This window comes from Littorina saxatilis, linkage group LG1, assembly GCF_037325665.1.
Source record: "Littorina saxatilis isolate snail1 linkage group LG1, US_GU_Lsax_2.0, whole genome shotgun sequence".
Classification (NCBI taxonomy): domain Eukaryota; kingdom Metazoa; phylum Mollusca; class Gastropoda; order Littorinimorpha; family Littorinidae; genus Littorina; species Littorina saxatilis.
In genome coordinates, this window is record NC_090245.1 from 101,122,158 (window position 1) to 101,147,227 (window position 25,070).

The 25,070-nt window shown below is 40.0% G+C and overlaps 1 protein-coding gene across 3 annotated transcripts in view; it reads left to right on the forward strand.

Annotated features, from left to right (window-relative positions):
- The window catches only part of LOC138947480 (phospholipid-transporting ATPase ID-like), an 87,555-nt gene that overhangs the window by 15,678 nt on the left and 46,807 nt on the right, over positions 1-25,070 (forward strand). For 2 of the 3 annotated variants that reach the window (XM_070318972.1, XM_070318958.1), the window contains exons 4-5: positions 15,214-15,272; positions 17,201-17,314. In XM_070318972.1, the coding sequence (XP_070175073.1) occupies positions 15,214-15,272; positions 17,201-17,314 (173 nt within the window). Of the gene's footprint in view, positions 1-15,213; positions 15,273-17,200; positions 17,315-23,677; positions 23,777-25,070 lie in introns of all 3 variants that reach the window. The other variant, XM_070318963.1, reaches the window with a different exon arrangement.

A 25,070-nucleotide genomic window follows, 5' to 3' on the forward strand; every position in this document is an offset into this window, starting at 1 on the left:
GTCTTAAAAGGGAGGGAATCTTAAATTGGGGGGTCTTAAAAGGGAGGTTCCACTGTATTGTGTAAATCATCACAGACTCATTCATGCTTTTACAAGTCTTACATGCACCCTACCACTTCAGCTCATGCCAGTCAAACAAGCAGTCTGGCGGTTGCATTGAACTACGAGAATATGTTTTAACTGAATGTGCATTATCATTTCTACAGATCAAAATATTTTGTCATGTATTTGGCAGTCTGTTGCTGTCGCTCATGGCCTTCTGTGAATCAACTGTTTCAAAAGTAATCCTGAGAATAGATATCAAGCGGGTATTCTCCTGTTGTGGCACATAATTGTACAGCATAACAGTCTTTAGTCACCATGAGAATGTGTTCTGAGGCAGGCTTAGGCTTTTAAATCTGTTGCAGGAGACCCATGTTTTTCCACAGATTGATACTTGCAATGGGAAGATTTGTTTTTTACAACCTACCTTCATGTTATTTATTTGTATTTTTTAAAGAAATAAGGTCGGAGAAACAAAGGGATGTATAGCGCTCTAAATTCATACGGCATGCGCAACAAGAGTGAGAACCGGCATGGTGGCCTAGTGGTAAGGCGTCCGCCCTGTGATCGGGAGGCCGTGGGTTCGAACCCCGGTTGGGTCATACCTAAGACTTTAAAATTGGCAATCTAGTGGCTGCCTGGCGTCTGGCATTATGGGGTTAGTGCTAGGACTGGTTGGTCCGGTGTCAGAATAATGTGACTGGGTGAGACATGAAACCTGTGCTGCGACTTCTGTCTTATGTGTGGCGCACGTTATCAAAGCAGCACTGCCCTGATGTGGCCCTTCGTGGTCGGCTGGGCGTTAAGCAAACAAACAAACAAACAAACAAACAAGAGTGAGTGAGAGTTATGCAGAACTATTCAATCTCCTGGTACCTGATAGAATAACAAGCATTCAAATGAATGACCACCTTTAAACCCAGGGATCGCGTTTACCGGTAATTTCCGGTATTTTACCGGTTAAGATTCGCCAATACCGGAAAAAAAAGTGGATGTCGGTCAGACGTACCGATTGTTATTTGGTTTGACCGGTAAAAAAAAAGTACTAATTACAAAAATCGTTTGTCAGTACGAGAGAGAGAGAGAGAGAGAGAGAGAGAGAGAGAGAGAGAGAGAGAGAGAGAGAGAGAGAGAGAGAGAGAGAGAGAGAGAGAGAGAGAGAGAGAGAGAGAGAGAGAGAGAGAGAGAGAGAGAGAGAGAGAGAGAGAGAGAGAGAGAGAGAGAGAGAGAGAGAGAGAGAGAGAGAGAGAGAGAGAGAGAGAGAGAGAGAGAGAGAGAGAGAGAGAGAGAGAGAGAGAGAGAGAGAGAGAGAGAGAGAGAGAGAGAGAGAGAGAGAGAGAGAGAGAGAGAGAGAGAGAGAGAGAGAGAGAGAGAGAGAGAGAGAGAGAGAGAGAGAGAGAGAGAGAGAGAGAGAGAGAGAGAGAGAGAGAGAGAGAGAGAGAGAGAGAGAGAGAGAGAGAGAGAGAGAGAGAGAGAGAGAGAGAGAGAGAGAGATTTGGATGGCTTGTTGTGACAGCGCTACAATGTTGCGATTATGTCTCCATTGATGACACTTGATGTCAAGGTGTCAAACATGACGTCAAAAATCAGACATCATACTTTTCGCGCCATTTCTTTCGGTTCCCGGTCCATCGTAAAATCTTTCAGTTTATGTTATAAGGGACGGCGTCTAACTATAGCCGACATAGCATCATACCGGGAAATCACGTACTCACACCAGCTTAGATCTTTGTCTACATACAGTTGATTATTGTGAGGCGAGTCGATTGCGATGAAGAAGCAACGATCTTTACTGTCTTTTCTACCCCCAAGAGGTGAGAAAAGGCCTTTGAATGAAGGAACTGAAAGTGAAAGTACTTCACGGCCTAGTACATCTGCAGAGCCCGAGTCTCAAGCGGCGGCAAAGAAACCAACATCGGCATCTTCCACTGTCAAACGATTTCAGGAAAAATGGTGCAAAGAGTTTCTGTGGTTGCGGACAGAGGGGGAGGGGGAGAACTTTCTCATGTTTTGTGAAGACTGCAAAAAAACACGTCCAAAAAATGGTAACACAAGAGGTTGTCGAAATTTTCAACATTCAACTCAACTCAACTCAACTCTCGAAGACCATTCAAAATCGCTAAGTCATAGAAATGCTGTTGGCTCTGCGCGTGAAAACTTTTTGACAACAAAGACTAGGCGAAAGTGAAACTGTAACAGTAAGTAACGTGAGTAAGTCTTCCAGTTGCGTGATTACTATTTGCTTTCCTATTTTATTTCGGAAGTCTCTCTCTCTCTCTCTCTCTCTCTTTCTCTTTCTCTCTCTCTCTCTCTCTCTCTCTCTCTCTCTCTCTCTCTCTCTCTCTCTCTCACAGCGGCTGCTGATGTGTCACTGTCAAGTTGTGCGACAGTTGCTTTGGGGGGGGGGGGGGGGGGGGAGAAAAAACGTCCGCATATCACTGACATTGATTTAATGTATTGTAAGTCATTGTTTGTCTTTTACTGGTTGCCTTGGCAAGCTTACCGATTTTCGTGAGAGTCTTGTAGCCAGCTCATGACGTCATACCGGTTTGAAAAATACCTAGCGCGATCACTGTTAAACCTGATAGAATATTTATAGGGACATATACATGTATATATATACAGTCTCACTGTAGCAAATCCTTCCGCTCGCCATAAAAGGTACAGTCAATTGATGAAAGCAGCAGATATCAGTAAAATTAGTTGGGCTTAGCAACTAGCCTCCTTTGGGAGACATTTCCGTTGCCCTATGCCATTGCCAGCACCGGTAAGGCGTCCGCCCCGTGATCGGGAGGTCGTGGGTTCGAACCCCGGCCGGGTCATACCTAAGACTTTAAAATTGGCAATCTAGTGGCTGCTCCGCCTGGCGTCTGGCATTATGGGGTTAGTGCTAGGACTGGTTGGTCCGGTGTCAGAATAATGTGACTGGGTGAGACATGAAGCCTGTGCTGCGACTTCTGTCTTATGTGTGGCGCACGTTATATGTCAAAGCAGCACCGCCCTGATATGGCCCTTCGTGGTCGGCTGGGCGTTAAGCAAACAAACAAACAAACAAACAAGAGTGAGTGAGAGTTATGCAGAACTATTCAATCTCCTGGTACCTGATAGAATAACAAGCATTCAAATGAATGACCACCTTTAAACTTCATGGAATATTTATAGGGACATATACATGTAGATATATATACTGTATCACTGTAGCAAATCCTTCCGCTCGCCATAAAAGGTACAGTCAATTGATGAAAGCAGCAGATATCAGTAAAATTAGTGTGGCTTAGCAACTAGCCTCCTTTGGGAGACATTTCCGTTGCCCTATGCCATTGCCAGCACCAATCAAAGGGGATAATTCTGAGTGGTGTCATTGATAGTCCTCAAAGCTGATCGGCCACCAGAGCTCAAAACCTTGACGACACATAGAAACCTAGGCCAGTGTCTCACAGCAGAAGTGCCAAGAAGAAAAGGGATAGGTGTGTCGTGTTCTTAGTCGCTGCAGATGGTGCTGGTTAGTGATGCGATGTGGACGCTAGAGTGTGGCCATTGTGAGGTAGTATGGGGAACGCATGTAGCCGAAAAACTGGTGTTGTTCTCACCAAAGGCAAAGTTCAGCCGCTGGAGATGACAACTGTTTTTGCTGGTATTGGACCATTTTTCATGTGTATTTTATGTTATGCTAAAAGGCCAGCGAGCAATCATTGTGTATTTGAGGAAAACAAAGGGGCAATAAATGGGCAGTTGCCTTTACAAGATTACAGGTTTGGGAAAAACCTGAACTGGTTATTTCTTGTCGTAATTGTTCGATCTTTTGAATTTTGTGCTTTGGATAAGCAACAGAATGTTGACGTCTGTAGTTTTCCTTGTTTTGCAGAAATCGAAGATTATTTACACATTAACATGCTTCCATTTGAAACTTCGAGGTCGTTCCACGATGAAGACCGAGAAGTTTCAAATAGAAGCATGTTAATGTTATTGTAATTCAATCTGACGACGATCTCTTTCCTGCTTTCATGCGATGGTAAACAGACAGAATTGGTTCTGTTCTGTTCACACACTGCTTTCAGTCCACCTACCTGCAAGGGTCAAGTCCCAAGAAATATGTCTCTGTATTCCTATCTTATCACTCTGCTCCTGTTTTGTTTTCTTTCACATACATTTTCCCTTCTTTTTTGACGGGTTTCTCATAAGCAAACTCTAAAACAAATTCTTTTCATCACAAAAGCGATCTTTGGAATTGACTGACGTAGTCCGGAAGAATTCATGCATCAACTTACGTCACGTATTTGACGTCATCACTTCGCATACCTTATGGTCTCGGTATTTCGTTGGCCTTCAATCATATTTATTACTTATAAAATGACCCTCAAAGCTAACCGAGATTAGTTGAGGTTGTATCAATGCGCCTCGCCAGCAGGTGGTTAATGGCTTATTTAGCGAGTGTTTATCGACAATTAATGACCGGTAATTTTTAATGAGTTGGGGCATTCTGACCAATCACAGGATCTGTTTCATTGAAACGCCAACTTCATTCATTACAATAAACGTTTAAGTACATTTCCTGTTTTGTGGCTGAAGCAAATTTGGTTTGCGTAATGGTCCTGTTGAGTGTTGCTATAAAGTATAATTGATAAATTACTCAGAGGCCGGACCTAGACCATTGGAGCTTGCAGTGCTTACCTCTCTGGTAAAAAGATAGTATTGTATACCTATGTGAAAGGTGTATTCCTCTGTGTAAAGAGTACTTGGGGGGGGGGGGGGGGTCCATTTTATATTTTGGTGTGGGTATTTTATATGTCATACTTTTACCCCTGTGGAGGATAAAGGAGCTATCATGTTGATCTCGTCTAAAAACGTTTACTTTATTTTTGATCTGCCATGTACATTTTTGTGAAAAGATGACTTCTGTTGTGTAAGTTAGACTCACTCACTCAGGCTCAGAGATTAGGCTTTTGGGTGCAACAGCAATGGCAACTTACAGGGAGAAAAAGAAAAGCTAGAACGTACATGTACCCAACAATCTGCATTGAACAAGACAAGAAACCAAAAGCAGCAGAAAGGGTGATGACTTTTTGCCTTTGGGTTTAAAAGAAACCCACATAATTCCTGATCTCGGACATCTGTCAGAACATTTTAAAGATTTTCCTTTTTGGGGGGTTATGGAAGAGAATGGACATACATGTAGCTCAAAGTGAGATTAAGTTGGATAATAAGTGTGGGTGAGAATGCAGCCATTTATTGCAAATGCTGTAAGGCTGACATCAAACGCATGCACGCATGCATGCACACACACACACACGCACGCACACACACACACACACACACACACACACACATAAACTGTGAGGCAGCTGTCATGGAAAGACAGCACGCACACGCACGCACACACACACACACACACACACACACACACACACACACACACACACACACACACACACACATAAACTGTGAGGCAGCTGTCATGGAAAGACAGCACTTGGCTGTCACATCAAGTCGGTTAAGCGAGGAAAATGTGTCGCACCAGATTGCGCCATGTGGCTAGGGATCCATGCAGTTTTTAAGTATTCTCTGAATTTTGTTGGCTTCGATGATTTTTGTGAATGTGTGAAAGAGAGTGGGTGGTTTAAATAAGCCTGAAATGTAATGGTTATATCTACCTCAGATTTCGTTTCAAGTGCAATTGTCAATGGAGCACTGTATGAAAAAAGATGAATTAAATGGCATTTTACCAAGTTCAGATTCTAGTTGAATTCAGTTGCTAAGTCTGGATAAAGTGAGGTTTGAAACTTAAATGCTCTAATAATTACTCTGAGTCATGGTTTTGGTGAAGCCACTTAATTATAGATCATTCTGTGTGCTTGCATATGATTATATGATGAAGTTTAGAACATTAAACAACAATTTGCCTGTACAGAAAGAACGTTATCTTAACATCCCGAGGTCAGAAAGAACTTGCACCAAATGTGTATCACAAGACATAGGTGATGAATTCCATTATTTATTTGTCTGTGATTTTTTTCAAAGAAGAAAGAGCTGAGTTGTTACCACCTTACTATTGGAAAAAACCTAATGCACTTAAATTTAAAAAGTTGTTTGCTACTAAGAAAAAGAAATTGCTAAAGAATGTTTTGGACTTTATTAATAGAATTTGTAACAGTTTTTCATAATCTTTTTATTTTTTTATTTACTATATTAGCATATGTCATGATTGTATTGATTGTATTGATTGTTCAAAATGCCCCCATGGGTTATGGACTAATAAAACTTGAACTTATAAGTGCACTGCATACACACCTGCAACACACTTAAGCTATTAATCTTGTTTTTTGTAAGTACTTCTTTTTTGCTTTTTGCTTGTTTTGTTTACTTCACAATACAGGATTGCACTTTGTTTTGCTTAGAATATTAATGTAGTGATTTTACTGAATCCAGAAATAATTAAAGCAGAAGATTTTCTGTACAACCGCTAATCTGTTGCTAGAGGCTAAGACTGTAAGTACGTAGAACAAGTGAAGTTGGAAAACATATATATATAAGAAAGGGAGGAAAGACGAAGGTGGAAGAGAAAAATAACTGGAAAGACGCCAAGGTTGCCAGTGTAATTAACAACGAGCAGTGTGTGCTGTACCTGTGTCGCTGCAGATAAAAAATACCCTTGGTCAGGTGATGCTAAGGGTGTGTGAGTGTGTGTGTGCACGCTCATTCGGGAATGAAGAAAGGGGTTTGGGGGAGTAGGGGAAAAAGGGGAGGGAGCGGGAGGGGGTGGGGGGTGGGGGTGGATCTGCGTGGAAAGCACAGACTTACTTTCAGCTTCCTGGTTGAAGCTCTTGATCCGGATACATCTTACAAAGATGGAAGTGCAGCAAACCAAAAACAAGATTAAGGTTAATTAAATGAGATTTGGAAAGGGTAGCTGGTTCTAATGGGTAAAAGAGCCGCACTAGTTTCTGGACTTCTCTTCTGTTAGAAGTATAAGGAATGTATCTTTGATCCTTTAGGATGTAACTTTTAAGGACTCTGAAACCATGCTAAAACAGCTCAAGATTATTCTTGGAATATTGTAATCAAATCGGCACATTAATGAAGACAAGCATGTGTTGATGATCTTCTTGAAGTTGTTGTCACTGTCTAGCTTCACAGTCATGATCCATGAGTTTACTGGTCTGAAAATAACTCTTGTGTTTTGCCCTTTGGGTGGAGTAACAGCCTGTACGTTTTAACATCTTTTGGTTCTTCATAGCAGAAGCACAAATTTAGCACATTTTGTTGTTGTTGATGAGAACTGTTTCTATAAGTTAATTTTGAAGTGGATAAAGGCTGCCAACTGCGCTGTAATATATGTGATAATTTATTTTGGGGGGGTAAACCTTTTTATGATTGCTGACCTTATTTTTGACTCACATGCGAAGCAAAAGTGAGTCTATGTACTCACCCGAGTCGTCCGTCCGTCCGTCCGTCCGTCCGTCCGGAAAACTTTAACGTTGGATATTTCTTGGACACTATTCAGTCTATCAGTACCAAATTTGGCAAGATGGTGTATGATGACAAGGCCCCAAAAAACATACATAGCATCTTGACCTTGCTTCAAGGTCAAGGTCGCAGGGGCCATCAATGTTGCCTAAAAAACAGCTATTTTTCACATTTTTCCCATTTTCTCTGAAGTTTTTGAGATTGAATACCTCACCTATATATGATATATAGGGCAAAGTAAGCCCCATCTTTTGATACCAGTTTGGTTTACCTTGCTTCAAGGTCAAGGTCACAGGAGCTCTTCAAAGTTGGATTGTATACATATTTTGAAGTGACCTTGACCCTGAACTATGGAAGATAACTGTTTCAAACTTAAAAATTATGTGGGGCACATGTTATGCTTTCATCATGAGACACATTTGGTCACATATGATCAAGGTCAAGGTCACTTTGACCCTTATGAAATGTGACCAAAATAAGGTAGTGAACCACTAAAAGTGACCATATCTCATGGTAGAAAGAGCCAATAAGCACCATTGTACTTCCTATGTCTTGAATTAACAGCTTTGTGTTGCATGACCTTGGATGACCTTGACCTTGGGTCAAGGTCACATGTATTTTGGTAGGAAAAATGTGTAAAGCATGTGAGTCGTATGGGCTTTGCCCTTCTTGTTTGTCTCGGAGGGGGTTGAAGCTATAGACATGATTTACTATCTTGAAGAAATATTTGTGGGCTTGTGTGCGTGTGTGCTTGTGTGCGTGTGGGCTTGTGTGCGTGTGGGCTTGTGTGCGTGTGGGCTTGTGTGCGTGTGGGCTTGTGTGCGTGTGTGCTTGCACTCACATTTGTGCTGGTGCGGGAACAAAGAAACGACACACGAAACACTCAGTGCCGACTCGGACCAAAACTGAAAAGTTTTATGGGATATCACTCAAACCTGAACCACCATTTAGCAGGATAAGAAGCAGACTTCACTTCTCCTACCATAGGAATTGTCATGTTGATTATAGTGACCATTCTTGAAGCCTAGGTCAGTCAAATTGACAATGCAGTGTTCTAGATGAGCGAACGTGTAGCAAAGAACTGTATGTGTACGTGTAGATATTCCGTCACCCATAACTCACTTTTTTTCTCCAATAATTCAAATCATAGGTTGTTTTGTTCCCACCAAGATGTGTAGATCTTGGCTAACGCGTGATGTAAAAACTAGATTTGATGACGTTTACCTGTTCACATTCCCGTACACGCGCTGAAAAGTTCCATATGCATCTAGATCTGTCTTAGTGATCCATGGCAAGTGCCCCTAACTGGGATCCAACCCATGTGTATTCTGTGACTGCATTGATGTGGTCCTCAGAGATATCATTCCCAGGAACTCTCATGTAAAATTTCATAAAGATCGGTCCAGTAGTTTGGTCTGAATCGCTCTACACACACACACGCACAGACACACATACACCACGACCCTCGTCTCGATTCCCCCTCTATGTGAAAACATTTAGTCAAAACTTGACTAAATGTAAAAACACACACACACACACAAAAACCACAAACAAATCCATAACTTTTTAAATGTCATATGTCTGCTGAATTCTGCAAACAAATTATAAATTTGATACCATGTGAGACTGAGGTAATAATTGTTTCAACTTTGAAGGTATATCGGAACTTTCTGCAACAGGGTCTTCAAACATTTATTTGATTTCTGTCTTGGGAATTCTCAGGTAAATTTAAGAACAGGATCTAAGCATGTCATAATAATTGATTACAGAAACATTGTTCTTGCAAAGCTAATGTCAAATAAAGTCCATTATCATAATTTTCTTCATTTGACATTAGCTTTACAGGAACAATGTTTCTGTAATCTGTACAGGTGTTATACCAGGTATTTCATTTGTTGCACAGATGTTTTGAAGCATTAGGTTGAATCAGATTTTATGTAGCTTAGGTTGACCAATTATTTTAGATCTTATTTATCTGTGATATTTCTGCTACTGTAATAATAAAAGGCAGACTATCAGGGTCCTATTGAAGTGTCAATTAAATGCAGAAGAAAAACGTAAGACATTCAGTTCATTAGTTCCAGCACAGTCCTGGAAAACTTCCCTGCATTGCTTAGAGTAAGAAGAAGCGCCGTGGTTACTAGCTCAGTGTGACACTGTGGTGCATGGGCAGAATGGGATGCCAATGTGCACAACAGCCAGGTCCTTGATTCCTATTGATTTGAGAATACTGATGAAGAAGGTGCTTTGCATTGGTGTGCCTCTCAGTGTCTCAAGAAAAGAAGATTGCATCAATCCTTTAGGATTCAGCCGTGAGCTTAGCACAGTTTCTGTGTCCTTTTTACAGCCTTGGGTTGCTTTCTTCACGAAAAGAATGCCATTATTCAGGACTTTGCACATGGTTTGCAATTAACGTTGCAAACTGTCGCGATATAACGGTTGAAAACGTCGTTAAACACCAAATAAAGAAAGAAACGTTGCAAATCTCTTGCATTGATTTTTTCCTCGTTCGTTTGAGTGAAAAGTTTTGTAGTTTTTTTTATATATGCTGAGTTGGGCTTTTAAAAAAAGATCTTCAGCACATTTTCTCTTTCTCTCTCTCTCTCTCTCCCTCCCTCCCTCTCTCTCTCCCTCCCTCCCTCGACCCCCCCCCTCTCCCTCCCTCCCTCCCTCCCTTGACCCCCCCCCCCCAGCTCCTCTCTTTCTCTTTCTGGAAACAGGAAAGAACTGCAGGTTTTCAAATTCACTGCTCTTGTGTGATGTGCCTTGAAATTGTGTTGGGTTCTGTTTTAACCCCCTTGTCCACATTTCTAACAATTACATCTTAGCTACAGTCTCTGATCATTTAGGTATTTATTCATTCTAAAGATCCTCTCTTAAATATTATGTTTGTCTTTCTGTGTGCATGTCAGACCATTTGTATAAGTCTGGCTCAATTTCCCCCATAGCAACGTCCTGTGCCTAGCTACCAGTGCAAATTGTTTTGGCAACAACACTGTCTACAATGGCACAGCTATTTAGGGATGTGAAGAATGCTCCTTAGCCATTACGTAGAGCTAAATTGCCCTGTGTAGTGCAAAGAAAGGCCCCTATATAGCAACTGCCAGTCTGGCATATTTCTTTGATTTGTTTTATTTGTTTGGTCACAATAAATGCTGAGTGAAAATGAGAGCGTTTGATGACTCTTGCGCCTTAGTTGTTTGCAACAATCGGGTCAATGTTTTCTCATAGATTCATGGAAGATCAATCTAATCTTAGATCAATCTAATCTTCGGTCAATCTAATCTTAGATTAATCAAATCTTAGATCAATGTAATCTTAGATCAAACCTGGGCTTGACCTGAAATAAACTAGCTTCTGAGGCTACTGATATATTTGACCCACTTTTGACATTTTTATTTGCGCAGTAAATTTGATGTACAGTGGAATTTCATTTTAAATGCTCTATTTATCGTTGGTAAATGCAATGCTGACAAACCGTTGAACGTACTTTAATTGAGTGCTTCGTGCTAAGTCTTATTCTGACGTTCCTCTGTACTATCAAAAAATGTGCTTAGAACTTATGTACAGTAATGGACGCCCCTTTAAAGACCTCAACAATCTGAGAAAATGATCCGTGGGTTGCATGAGAGAACTCAAATTCCAAGCTCAAACGGTTCGACTTTACTCTAAAGCTTGCTCTGTTAAGAATCCGCAAAGCACGAAACGAAGTCGGGGTGCATGAGCCGACTCAATAGAGAAAGAGGGCAAGTCGACAAAGTCGACCTACTTAGAGCGTTAGTGGGAGATTCCATGACGTCACGGGAAATGTGGTCAGCAACAGCCAATGCAAACTGCAGTCTAGTAGGTTCGGGGGAAAAGGGCGCATCAGAGACCGTCTGTTACACAATAATGTACTCTGCGGCATCTGGGCGCATTCAAGCATGCACAGGAAGCGCGCGCTCATACCAACACAGGAGATGCCGTGTGTAGTACAAAGTAGAGCGTACGGCGTTATAGTACTATTTTGTGCATTGTGCATGTTGGATCGAGTAGAAGAAAAATAAAGATTGTCTTCTTGATCTTGAATCGCTCTCTACTGAAAAGGTAAACATCGACCAAAAATTAAATACAAAAAGAAGATAAAAATACAGTAATTACAAAAAAAACCACGAATTATATCAAAATAAAAAATGAAGTAAAAACAAAATAGAAGGAAAAGAAACCAAAGTCATATAATGTGAGATTAAAAAATAAATAATAAATAAATAAATAAGATTAAATAAATAAAATTTTAAAAATCAAATAATAAAACACTTATAACTATTAAAGAGAGCATTAGGTAACAAAAGATGATTTCTAACAAATAAAAAAAAGACAACAAAATATAAATCTTTATATATATTAATGATTGAATCAATAAATACATAAATACATATTTAAAAAAAAAAAAAAAATGATTTCACCCTAAAGAAAACAAAAACAAAAACCTTTTGGTTGCCGGGCACAGATTTCTTTCTTTATTTGGTGTTTAACGTCGTTTTCAACCGTTCAAGGTTATATCGCGACGGAGGGAAGGGGGGTGATGGGATAGAGCCACTTGTCAATTGTTTCTTGTTCACAAAAGCACTAATCAAAATTTTGCTCCAGGGGCTTGCAACGTAGTACAATATATTACCTTACTGGGAGAATGCAAGTTTCCAGTACAAAGGACTTAACATAATCTTACCTACTGCTTGACTAAAATCTTTACAAACATTGACTATATTCTATACAAGAAACACTTAACAAGGGTAAAAGGAGAAACAGAATCCGTTTGTCGCCTCTTACGACATGCTGGGGAGCATCGGGTAAATTCTTTCTCGTCCCAACCAATATGGGACTCCCCCTAACCCGCTGGGGGCGCCGGGCACAGATGAAGTAAACAAGAAAGTTGTCTAACTCCGTCGCGTTGGTGCGACCTATTATAGCACCAAATGATAAAAGGTTTTAAAAAATCATCTTGCAAGCGGCAACTGGCTGGTTAAGTCTGTTATCTCTGCCAAGCTCAGCGTTAAGCCTGGGGGGGGAGCAGGCTCAAAGTTAAAGCAAGAAACGCTGTGCTCAACGAACGTAAGACCGCTCATGCACCCCGGTTTTCGCGCTTTCGGCGTAATTAAGTCAACCATCTCAACTTTGAGCACATTTCCGCCCAGCTTAAGTCGTCTCATGCAACCCACCCCAGGTCTTAAAAAGGAAGTAGTCTTAAAATGGAGGTAAATTTACAGATGGTATGAAGAGAAAGTCTTTCCTCCGAAAACGGCGTATGGCTGCCTAAATGGCGGGGTAAAAAACGGTCATACACGTAAAATTCCACTCGTGCAAAAAACACGAGTGTACGTGGGAGTTTCAGCCCACGAACGCAGAAGAAGAAGAAGAAGAAGAAAAAGTCTGAAAAAACAAGGTCTTGTAAGGGGGGGGGGGGGGGGGGTGTGTCTTAAAAGGGGTGGGGTTCCACTGTATCATGATCAATCAACATACTTTCTATGATTTTTTTCTGGGTTAAATGAGATCATGACATTTCACTGTCACCTACTTTAGAGTACAAGAACGACATTACCTCACTGCCCTGTTTGTCAGTGTCAACTGTCACAGCATCAATTTATTGAATGAAATGTTTTGTGCACTGTGATTACCAGTTCTATTTTAAATACTTTGGCAATTAGCTCACCTAACACAATAGTTCAAGCAGTGTAGAAAAGCAACCACTTGAGTTTATGATAGAATTAAGAATCAGTTACAAATACTCTGAAACTCCAGTTTCTGATAGAGGTCAGACAGGGAGCTTGGATTTTTCTTTTTTTTCTTTTTTCTGTTTTATTTTCCTTTAAAGAAATTACAAGATAAGATATACTGTGTTTAATAGTGCCAGAGTGTTTGCAGTGCAAATTAGGAATTCAAATTAAAGGGAGTGTGTGTGCTGTGTTCAAGTTCAAGGCTCATATTGCTGCCAATCATATTGATTGACGGAATGATCAAATGATAATACTGTTCGCATTAAGTTGCGCCCACGCTCAATCATTAAGGCATCAGAATAATTCACTACTGATGTGTCAATACCTGGCAATCAATCTGCTGTTCATCATATATAAACCTATTAACAAACGATCATGCAACACAGGTTTTATTTGTTACCTTAAACGCAGCCACAGTGTATATTGATTCCAGTGTCTGAGGTTCTGCTTGGCTTATTGGGGAACTACTGGCTTGAACCAGCTGATGGACAGGCGCAGTGGCATAGTGGATAAGACAGAGGCCTCCTAATCCAAAGGTCGTGAGTTCAAATCCCGGCGGCGGCCGCCTGGTGGGTTACTGGTGGAGATTTTTCCGATCTTATGTGCAGACCTGCTAAGTGCCATATCCCCCTTCACGCAGACCAAGTGCGCACGGAAAAGATCCTGTAATCCATGTCAGAGAAACACGAAAATACCCAGCATGCTTCCCCTAAAATTGGCGTATTACTGCCTGAATGGCGGGGTAAAAACCAGGCATGGGAATTGTCCGCCGAAAGGCAAATTTCCGCCGATTTTTTGTTGTTGTTCCGCCAAAAAAGCAAAAGTGTCCGCCGAAAAAATAAATGGGGGAAGCAAAAATGGTTCTAAAAACTGAAAATAATGGCAAACTTGGAGCTAAGATGACACCAAATTACACTCGTTGGGTTCTTTGGAGAAAACAAAATTCCGCCCAAAATGCCCCCAAACCCCCCTAGCAGGGCTTAGGCGCTTTGCACCGTCGACTTTGCTATTACTTACAAATGTTCAGCTTTTTTTTACTTTTTTCAATTCCCATGCCTGAACAAGAGGCGAAGCCTTCAAGGCTCCCGTAAGAAATCGACAAACAATAACACAAACTCATTCACTCCGTCACACATACACACACACAGTAAGCATAGGTGACACGGTGCAAGAGTGGGAGACACTAGATCTAGATCTGTCTGTCTGTAGCCTACTTACGGGGACACGACTGCCAGATCAACCTGTAGAAAATCTCCTTTGGTATCTTCTTTATCTACGAAACCGAAACCGAACAATGTGAAATCGTCTTTCCCGAATCGGCGAACTGCAGCTGGGTGAGAACTGTATCTATACCACAATCCTTCACACGATCTGACTTAACTTTGACCCCTGACCTGGTCTACATACCACACACGACACAAACGAGTCACCGGTTTTTACCCTCCCCCCCCCAAAAAAAAAAACCCCACCACCCGTTTTCTTTGGATACACACTTTAACTACATACGTGCCGACGAAATGTTGATCATTGCTTCAATACTTTGAAGCTGTTGCTTGGATAATAACCAGGTAAAATTAGTATTTCGGTGTTCAGTCAAATGTTAAAGTTTTTATCACACACATACACACGCACAGACAGACAAAAGTTAGCATCGCATAGGCTACACTTACGTGAGCCAAAAACTGTCATACACATAAAAATCCACTCATTCAAAAATATGAGTGAACGTGGGAGTTTTAGTTTTGGAGAAACCAACCATTAGTCAAACAGGCACCCTGTATCAACGTGAGACTTTTAGTTTCAGCCCATGAAGGAAGAAGAAGAAGAAGAAGAGAACCAGCTGATGGTGTCTAACACACATTACACACAGTATGTTTGCATTATATGTTGTTTCTATGAGGACAATAATTCTTTTTTCGCAGCAAATACATCTCCTTCTTTTTTCTGTTTCCAGAAATTGAAAGACGGATTAAGGTGAACGATGGAGCATACAACGCTCAGTTTGAATATGCAGTGAGTTGGGTTTTGTTTTGTGTGTGTTGATTCCTGAATACATGCAGGATATGCGAATGCATATAAATGAGGATGATGTTCATTGTTATGCAGACTTGTTTGTTTTGTTACAGAGTGTGTGCGCAAAATAGTGTTAGGCCAAAAAAAACAAGTCGCGTGAAGCGAAAATACAATATTTAGTCAAGTAGCTGTCGAACTCACAGAATGAAACTGAACGCAATGCCATTTTTCAGCAAGACCGTATACTCGTAGCATCGTCAGTCCACCGCTCAAAGCGAAGGCAGTGAAATTGACAAGAAGAGCGGGGTAGTAGTTGCGCTAAGAAGGATAGCACGCTTTTCTGTACCTCTCTTTGTTTTAACTTTCTGAGCGTGTTTTTAATCCAAACATATCATATCTATATGTTTTTGGAATCAGGAACCGACAAGAAATAAGATGAAAGTGTTTTTAAATTGATTTGGACAATTTAATTTTGATAATAATTTTTATATATTTAATTTTCAGAGCTTGTTTTTAATCCAAATATAACATATTTATATGTTTTTGGAATCAACAAATGATGGAGAATAAGATAAACGTAAATTTGGATCGTTTTATAAATTTTTATTTTTTTTTACAATTTTCCGATTTTTATTGACCAAAGTCATTAATTAATTTTTAAGCCACCAAGCTGAAATGCAATACCGAAGTCCGGGCTTCGTCGAAGATTACTTGACCAAAATTTGAACCAATTTGGTTGAAAAATGAGGGCGTGACAGTGCCGCCTCAACTTTCACGAAAAGCCGGATATGACGTCATCAAAGACATTTATCAAAAAAATGAAAAAAACGTTCAGGGATTTCATACCCAGGAACTCTCATGTCAAATTTCATAAAGATCGGTCCAGTAGTTTAGTCTGAATCGCTCTACACACACACACACACACACACACACACACACGCACAGACAGACAGACACACATACACCACGACCCTCGTCTCGATTCCCCCTCGATGTTAAAATATTTAGTCAAAACTTGACTAAATATAAAAATAGGTCTGTTTACGGTAACCCGACCGACCCTAGTTTTTTCGCGCGACCCTAGACTTTTTTTTTGGCATTTGGGGAAAAAAAACTTTTGTTTTTTTGGCAAAATAACGTAAAAATATGGTTTTTTGGAAAAAAAAAAAAATAAAAATAAAAAAATCCCGACCTACCGACCCTATTTTTTGGGCCAATGTTACCGTAAACAGACCTTTTTTTTTTTTTGGCCTTATCTGATATGATCAGTGGAAGTAACAGTAAAGTTTCTTTTATTTAACTTTTACTGTCTTTGATTTTGATGCATTTGATGCATAATTGCTTACTGTTTCAATTTACTGATTAGTTTCGTTCTAAATTCATCGGAGATACGGGACGGCTGATGCATATTATTTTGCCGCTGAAGATAATAGAAAAACTGAGGCTTTATAGCGACACCACTTTATTATAGCTTACCTTTTGTATCGCTTCAGTAGTATATTAAACTGAGGTTTTGAAGTTGATCAATTAGTCAGATTTTAGATTTGGTGATAACTGAAACTAAGGATGAAGAGTTTATTTATTAACCAGTCAGATTGTAGCTTCGGTGGTAGCTCAGTTGGTAGAGCATTCGGTCACTGGTTCGAATCCCGGCAGGGATGGTCACGGGTCAACTTAATGTGCAGGCCCAAAGACTATCCATGTCCCACCCCCGTGTCACCACAGTGGCACATATGAAACCTCGATCATTCTGCCATAAGTGCAGGTGGCTGATGACATTTACAGCTATAAACAGCCACACACCTGGATAGCGCCACTCTTGTTGCTGCTAGCTTTCCATTGGGAGGATTAGTGACCCGAATTTCCCAGCAGTGGGATAATAGAGAATATAAAATGAAAAAAAACCTATGCGGATTTTGTGTGTGCAGCAAAACATTATCACAACATCAAAGTACAATGTCTTCACCTTCCTGCCCAAGAACCTCTTTGAGCAGTTTCAGCGTATCGCAAACGCATACTTTTTGGGACTGCTGATTCTGCAGGTCAGCAAAGTTTTTTTCATGTTGTCTTTGTTGCATGTATGTTTCTTGTTTGAAAGGAAAGGCAAAACATTTTGTGCGGTAAAATTCAGTGGATAAGAATCTCTGTGTCACTGCATTGACATTTGAGGCAGTTAATTGTTACTGGGAGCATTTGTGACAGAGTAAACCAGTATAAAAAGACGGGTTGGAACAGACTTAGTTTTTTTTGGTTGCCCATGAGGTTTCTTGTTAAAATGTTCGAAAGGGAACAGAAGAAGTTGCTGTGATAGAACACAAGATATTTCATTATCATTTTATGCGGAAAAATGGGGACAATTTATTTGCTTTGAATAAGTAATATGAACAAGAGAAATGTAAATGCATACAAACAAATGCAGTGGGGGAATGATAGATACTTTATAGAATGTAAGCAAGTATAGCATTGGTTTAAAACAATCAGGCACTAGTATTGATTTTTGTGTTCTTGGCTTTGATGTATTAAATATATATTCATGTTTATTGCGTTTTTTGGGTCACATGACGAAACTGAAACCAACCATTAGTCAAACAGGCACCCTGTATCAATTGATATATCGCAGGAAGTCGTCATAGCCCAAATGATATCATGCAGAAAGTGAGTTATCACTTACGGACGCCATCTTCAAATTCTGATCACGTTAATGTCCATCGTTCAGTGAAAACAACCATCTGAGTTTTTGAAGAAGAAGAAGTTCTATAACACGTCGTGTTCCAAATCAAAAGACAACATTTTAATTTCTTACGTCACTATGCTTGGTTTACGGTATTATTCGGCCGCTTTGCTACGTATGTGATAGTCTTGGTTGACCGTGACCTGCAGGTCAAGAAGACTTCTTATCAGCTACCGACGGGAGGTTTATGGAAGAGCCTGTCTTGTTCTCTTGTTTGTTAATCAAAACAATGCATAAAACTGTCCAAAACAAAATGCAATAAATTTGTTATCATTAGATGTGGCTGTGATATCCACATTTATCAGTCAAAATGTCTCGAAAGGCGGAAAGATATTAGATCTTGGATTTCACCTCAATCTGATATGAATCTTCCTTTCTCGACCTTGTGACTGATAAATGTAGATATATATCACAGCCACATCTAACGATAACTAATAAAGTTTCATTTGAGTTGTTTTCAGAGTTGTTTTTTAAGATTGTGTTTTCTGCTGCTTATCTATAATCATAAATGAACCATATTGTGCTACATGTATAGCCTTGTGTTTTAAATCTCTGTGTGTGCGATGTCATTTTTAATGATTTTCAGCAGCAGTAATAGCGCCGTCTGTCTGCCTTCTGTCTGCTGATCCTGGCTTTTGAATCATTCATACTCTTTCATACAGAATTTGATACATGTATATCATTTCAGGATTTATTGTTCATCTGAATTTCATTGAGGCTCTCCTTTGTTGCTTATGTTAGCCACAGTTTTAGGTGGAAAGTGATCATGCAGCTTCTCCAATGTGGTGTTTAATTTAGGTGTCTGCATTGATAGGACCCAGTATGCTCCAGGATTCACTGCTAATTTATAGGACAAGTACATCATAAAAACCCGAGTGCATGTAGGAGTTGCTGCCCATGAACGCAGAAGAAGATGAATAGGACATGTTTGTTTACATTTAAGCCTGTTCTAAGCAAACCTAAGAAAATACAGTTGTTCACAATTTTATGTCAAATGGACTTTAAATTTGCTTAAAGCTCAAAAGTCATGGTAGGAATTGGGTGAACTGAGCGTATTGATTTTTAGATATTTGTGAATCTGTGATAGGTTACTTCCTTTTATTTAAAGGCACAGTAAGCCTCCCGTAAACCATCACAGACACTGTTAGGCTTTTACACACAGTACAAACACCCTTTCATTTAAACACTCACCTCTTGAGAACATCCTAGGTGCCCTCCGTAAAGAGCGAGCAATTTTCAAAGAATTTATTTTTGCGTGGTTTATCTTACCCCTGAGCCATCGTGAACCCGTGTGATCCAGTTTCCCTTTTTCACAATGTTGTCGTCAGTTTGTAATTCGCTGTGAGCTTACCTGCAATAGCACGTTATTATGTACCTCTGACTATGCACGAAACAAACGGCTGTGGTTCACAAGAACTCTAGCGATGGCTTTTGACTGTTCAGAGGAACTGGCGACAAACCGTCGTCTGCTACGAGAACCACGACCTTGCGTGACCCTGCTTCCGGGCTTTTCTTTGTTCAAACTTTCAAAACTTTGAATTGTACTGATCTTGTCTTGATGAAAAAAGAATTCTTTTATGATTTAAGAATGTTTGTGTAACAAGCTGTCAATTTATTATTTAGATTTAAAAAGTTAGGTCTAGCTCCAAAATGCACCACGGTCCAATTGTGTGATGAGACAATCCGCAAAATTAATTCTTTGAAAATTGCTCGCTCTTTACGTAGGGTACCTAGGATGTTCCCGTTCGGTGAGCGTTCAAATGGAAGGGTGTTTGTACAGTGTGTAAAAGCCTGACAGTATCTGTGAAGGTTTACGGGAGGTTTACTGTGCCTTTAAAGGCAGTGTCTAGAATTTGATCTATACAAGAACCACAGACTTTAGTTGAAGAGAATAAATAGCCTCAATAGCCTAGGTAAGCTAGGTATCTCGTTTCATGACTATACGTCTGCATTAGTCCAGATATCATCGACAGTGTCATCCTAGGTATTATGTAGCGTCCTTCAGGAATTTCTATCTTCAACGAAATGAAAATGTTTGATGATCCTTGGCACTCAACATAAAAGCTAGCATTCTCATCTAATGTCGGGGTCAAACCCGGGAACATGCCCGTAATGGTTTTACCGTGAGGGCGTTAAACATTACTTATCACATCGGACATGTTTTATGCAAGAGCACTCAAAGAGAGCTGACAAAGGAAGAGTCGGTCTGCGTGGCGTTAAAACTCTGAAAGGTTACAAATAAACAGCAGTTAGTTATCGAAATGTCATTAGAAATTGATGATAGGAAAGAGGTTGGCATCTTTGTTCTCTTTCCAACTGCTTTTTCTGTGATACATATTGTTGTAGATCGGCAGTCAGTGTTTTTCCTTCTCGTATGAATGGTCAGCTTACCTGTTTTACAGCATTTTTATTGACCTGCACCCCCCTTGCACACCCCCCTTGCACACAATTTTTGTTGAGAAAAAAGTTCAGCAGATCTGTCGAAATGATGGCTATGGTTTTTTTGTTGTTGCAATTTTGACAGAAGTGCCAGTTTTTTGCTGACTGCTGACAACAAACAATATGCATGTGGAAGAGATCATTTGTTTGTGACCAGAGTTTACAGAATGACGACGTTTATTGACATCATTTTGTTGTTAGTTAAATTGTTTTCTTTGAGTGTAAATCTGTAGTCACAGTCCTTGTTTTGGGCATTTAACAGTTCCAAGAAAAACTCTTTGTTATTCCACATGCCTTTTTTTTTTTTTTACAGTAGGGAAGGAGAAATATACAACGAATAAATCCATTCCCAGAGCGAAAATCATGTGAATATGTTTTTTATACAATGAGTGAACACTCAGAGTTTCAACTTTCACCTTCTGAATCAGATGTTACATTTTTGTGAGCTCCAAGCAAAATTCACACAGTAGCTGAAACTCCTGTAGCTGTGCTTCATTTAGATTGAAATATGTCCAAGATTGAGTTGCGTAACACACACATGCTCATTCGAGAGTGGTTTTGCTGTTTCTTATCATCGTTATCAACAACATCATCATCATCATCATCATCATCATCATCTTACATCATCATCATCATCCATCCTGAACTCAGGTCAAAATGAGTTCGGCTCATCCTCTCCCTGACCGGACGCTTCAGTCCTACGCGAATCTATCAACACAAAAATACAGAGTTATCTCCCATATGGTTTTCGCGAGCACTGATCTAAATTTGAGATCAGTGTTCGCGAGACGAAAATGATTGCAGATTGGCCGACTTCGACAGTGATCTTCGTTTTGTTCTTCACAGTTACAATAAAGACATCGTTCTAAGGTCAAAACAAGTCGAAATTTTGGGACTGCTGCCGGAAGGAGACCGTAATATATGGTTTCATCACTGTCAACTGGTTACAGAAAAAATCGTCTGCTCCAGTGAGTGCCGAAACCAAACGGTTGATTATCACGTGACACCTTTGCCATATTTAGAGTTATTTGCACAGTAAATACAGCCGTGAAAAATAGCTCGCTTGAAACTGTCTTACATATCAATTCCTTTGTAATTTAAAAATTACAAAACACCATGAAAAATCCTTATCGACGACCGCGAATCTGCTTATATCAATAATACATTACAAAAAGCTCTAAATATGTTAAAAAATCGGTTTCCTTGCCAGACAAGGAAACTCAAGGCATCCTGTAAGGGAGAGAATGAGCCGAACTCATTTTGACCTGAGTTCAGGATGCATCATCATCATCATCATCATCATACATCATTTTTATTTTCATCTTCATCACAAATTGTAGTACAGTGGAACCTCCCTTTGAAGACCCCCCAATTGGGGCGGGGATGTAGCTCAGTTGGTAGCGTGAGTTCGTCCCCACGTTCGGCGAGAGATTTATTTCTCAGAGTCAACTTTGTGTGCAGACTCTCCTCGGTGTCCGAACACCCCCGTGTGTACACGCAAGCACAAGACCAAGTGCATGCGCACGAAAAAATCCTGTAATCCATGTCAGAGTTCGGTGGGTTATAGAAACACGAAAATACCCAGCATGCTTCCTCCGAAAGCGGCGTATGGCTGCCTAAATGGCGGGGTAAAAAATGGTCATACACGTAAAATTCCACTCGTGCAAAAAACACGTGTGTACATGGGAGTTTCAGCCCACAAACGCAGAAGAAGAAGACCCTCTAATTTAAGACCTCTCCCTGTTTAAAACCTTCCTTTCTCAGACTGTCTGTTCATAACCTCTGTATATTTACCCCCATTTTAAGACTCCCTCCTGTCTAAAACAGGATATTCTCACATTTTGGGAGGTCTTAAAAGGGGGGTTCCACTGTAGTTCAAATGTGTGAATGTTGCCTCTTAGAATTATTCTGGCACTGCATGCTTTTGTGACTCAGATTCAGAATATGTGCAGCTTTTGATGTGCCTGAATGATCTGTACTTCCTTGCTGCTGCTGCTGCTGCTGCTTTTGCTTTCAGTAGCTGTGATTCAGCTGACACATGAACATGATTTAAATTAATGCTTTTATCTCTCCGTTTTGTATACAGCCTTGTACACTTTTTTTTCATTCTGTGTCACAATGTTTGCTTGTCAGTTAATGTCTGTTTTATACTATCCTGTGTATTCATTTATTGAACTCACAAAAGTAGGAATTTATATGAATGATGATGGATTTCAGGCGCTGTGCTTATAAATATATCTGCCATGCCATCCTACTGTGTTATGCAAAGGGGTGGTTTGGTGATTTATATGCCCTTATCTATTTGAATGGGAATTGTTTGGTCAGGTTTTGTTATGTGACTACAGTACAAGGATTATATTTGCATGAATATATTTTTCTAACAACACAGGTTACAGTATGCATCATGATCTAGAATATAGATGTTGCACCCTTGCAGAGTCAATTAATATGATATTTGTTCAGTTATTCTTTCGTATACACACGGCATGCTTTGATTTTTAAATATCCACAAAACAGAGACCACATGAAATCAATGGTTGACAATCTAGGCACAGATCTTTCTCATCAGTTTGCCAGATGTGAACACAATTAATATTCGCGTTGTAAGGCTGTAGCCATGTCACAAAAGTTGCTTTGTTGATGATTTTCACTTGAATGAAAAGGTCTATATTGGAGAAAGTGTGGATTTTCATAATGAGTGACCATAATGAATCAGCTAAATTGCTGGAATGAACAGAAATATGAATTTTGAGTCGTAATTTGTTCAAGGCCACCTGAGAATTTCATTTGAAGAAAAAACTCCTAGATGGAGCTGTTCTTGAAGGGAAAGGAATATAACATAAATACATTTTAAATGAAAACCTCATTAAGTCCCCATCAGTCTGTGTCATAAACGTCTTTTCTCCATGATACGTCACTACTTCATTTACCATCACATCACATCATTGCATTGTTTTGAGTGGACCAAATACTTTTGCTTTCCAGTTGCAAGTTGGTCAGATTCTCGGCTTCATATGATTGCATGATTGAGAACAATACACCTCACATTCCTGTTTTCCTCAAGAATTAAAAGACACAATCTAACTGTGAAACTTCTTGTTGTAGGGAATGACTAACCCCATGGCAAGAACCAATGCTGCATGTTACAGATGATTGTTTGTTTGTCCACAAAGACGTTCTCACCCTGATTGAACAGGTTTTCTTTAACTGCTTTGAATTGTTTGTAATGTCTTAGTTGATACCGGCTGTGTCTTCTTTGAACCCTGTTGCCACTATTATTCCCCTGGTCTTCGTACTCAGCATCTCGGGAATAAAGGAAGCCATTGACGATTTTGTAAGTCTGAGTCGACGAGCGCTCTTGCTCGTGCGAGCAGCAAAACGGCACCTTGTGTGTGTGTGTGTTGTGTTTTTTGTGTGTGTGTATGTGGGTGTGGATCTGCACAGCTCCACTGGTGCCTGCCTGTGGTGCCTGATCTTGACTCTGGCTGTCCCACGTATCTTCTGTCTCTGTTTTTAATGGTTTGTGTAAACCTTGTAGTGGACACAGCTCACCCTTGTTTTGTAGTGATGATGCTGTTTATACACACCTAATTCTTTTGTAGCACTGAGTGCTTGTCAGCTTTCGTAAAACGGTCAGGTATTCCACTTTCAGCATCGGTCTACGGAGTAATTTTACATGAACATCTTCAGAATTTTTTTCAACTATTGAGATCAAACTGAAGATGATTAATTTTGTTTGTTTAAAGTCTGTTAAAGATGGGGGAAGTTGGATTTGTAAGTTGAAGACGGTCAAAAAGGGGTAAAGTATGTTTTGTGGAGTAATTGTTTATGAACTGAGAGAAAGTCTTGTAAAACAATTAGTTCTAGTGAGACAGTGCCGATTGGAGAAACCTGACCGTAATGATTAATGCAGCCTGCCTGATCTGCATGGCTGTCACCTCACCTGCTTTAGTGCACTAGCTCACTGCATGTGTGATAATTTGTATATTTCTCTCAACCCTCTGTCAACCTCTCTCTGGTCCGGTAGGCTTGCTACTCCGCCTAGGTATACAGCTGTGTCACACAGCTGCCATGCAGTTTCTTCGTGCAGGCTGAATTATGCATGCCTTCTTTGCGGGGTGATGAGAGATTGATTCTTCCGGAGAAGATTTTATCTAGGTCACGTAAATCATCTGTTGTCATTCTATTTAGGTTGTTTATGCGACGGAGAAGCTGTTTTCCTTTGCAACCAAGAGTGACGTAAATTGATTCAAATAAATTAATTAGCCTGCTGTCATTGACTGAAAAGTTTGTTGTTGTCTTTACTTGCCAGCTCAGGGGACAGATATGCCATATTGACTTTGTAGCGCAGGTCCTATGCATAAGCTCCAAGAGCTTCATTTCAAATAAACTGCATTCTCAGTCAAATGCCATTTTTGAATGTCAGAGTTTCTTATTCAAATACAGATTTCAGATTCAATGCTAAATTCTGGCATTTTTCTCTGAAAATAAGAAATATGGGAGGATTTGAAGTTTTTAGTTTTACTTCTGGTAGTTTGATTTATAACATGTACTTACCTTAGTGAATTGCTCACTCATGTTTTCTTTGTTTGGAATTGTTAATAAACAACTTTCAACTTCAAAATAGT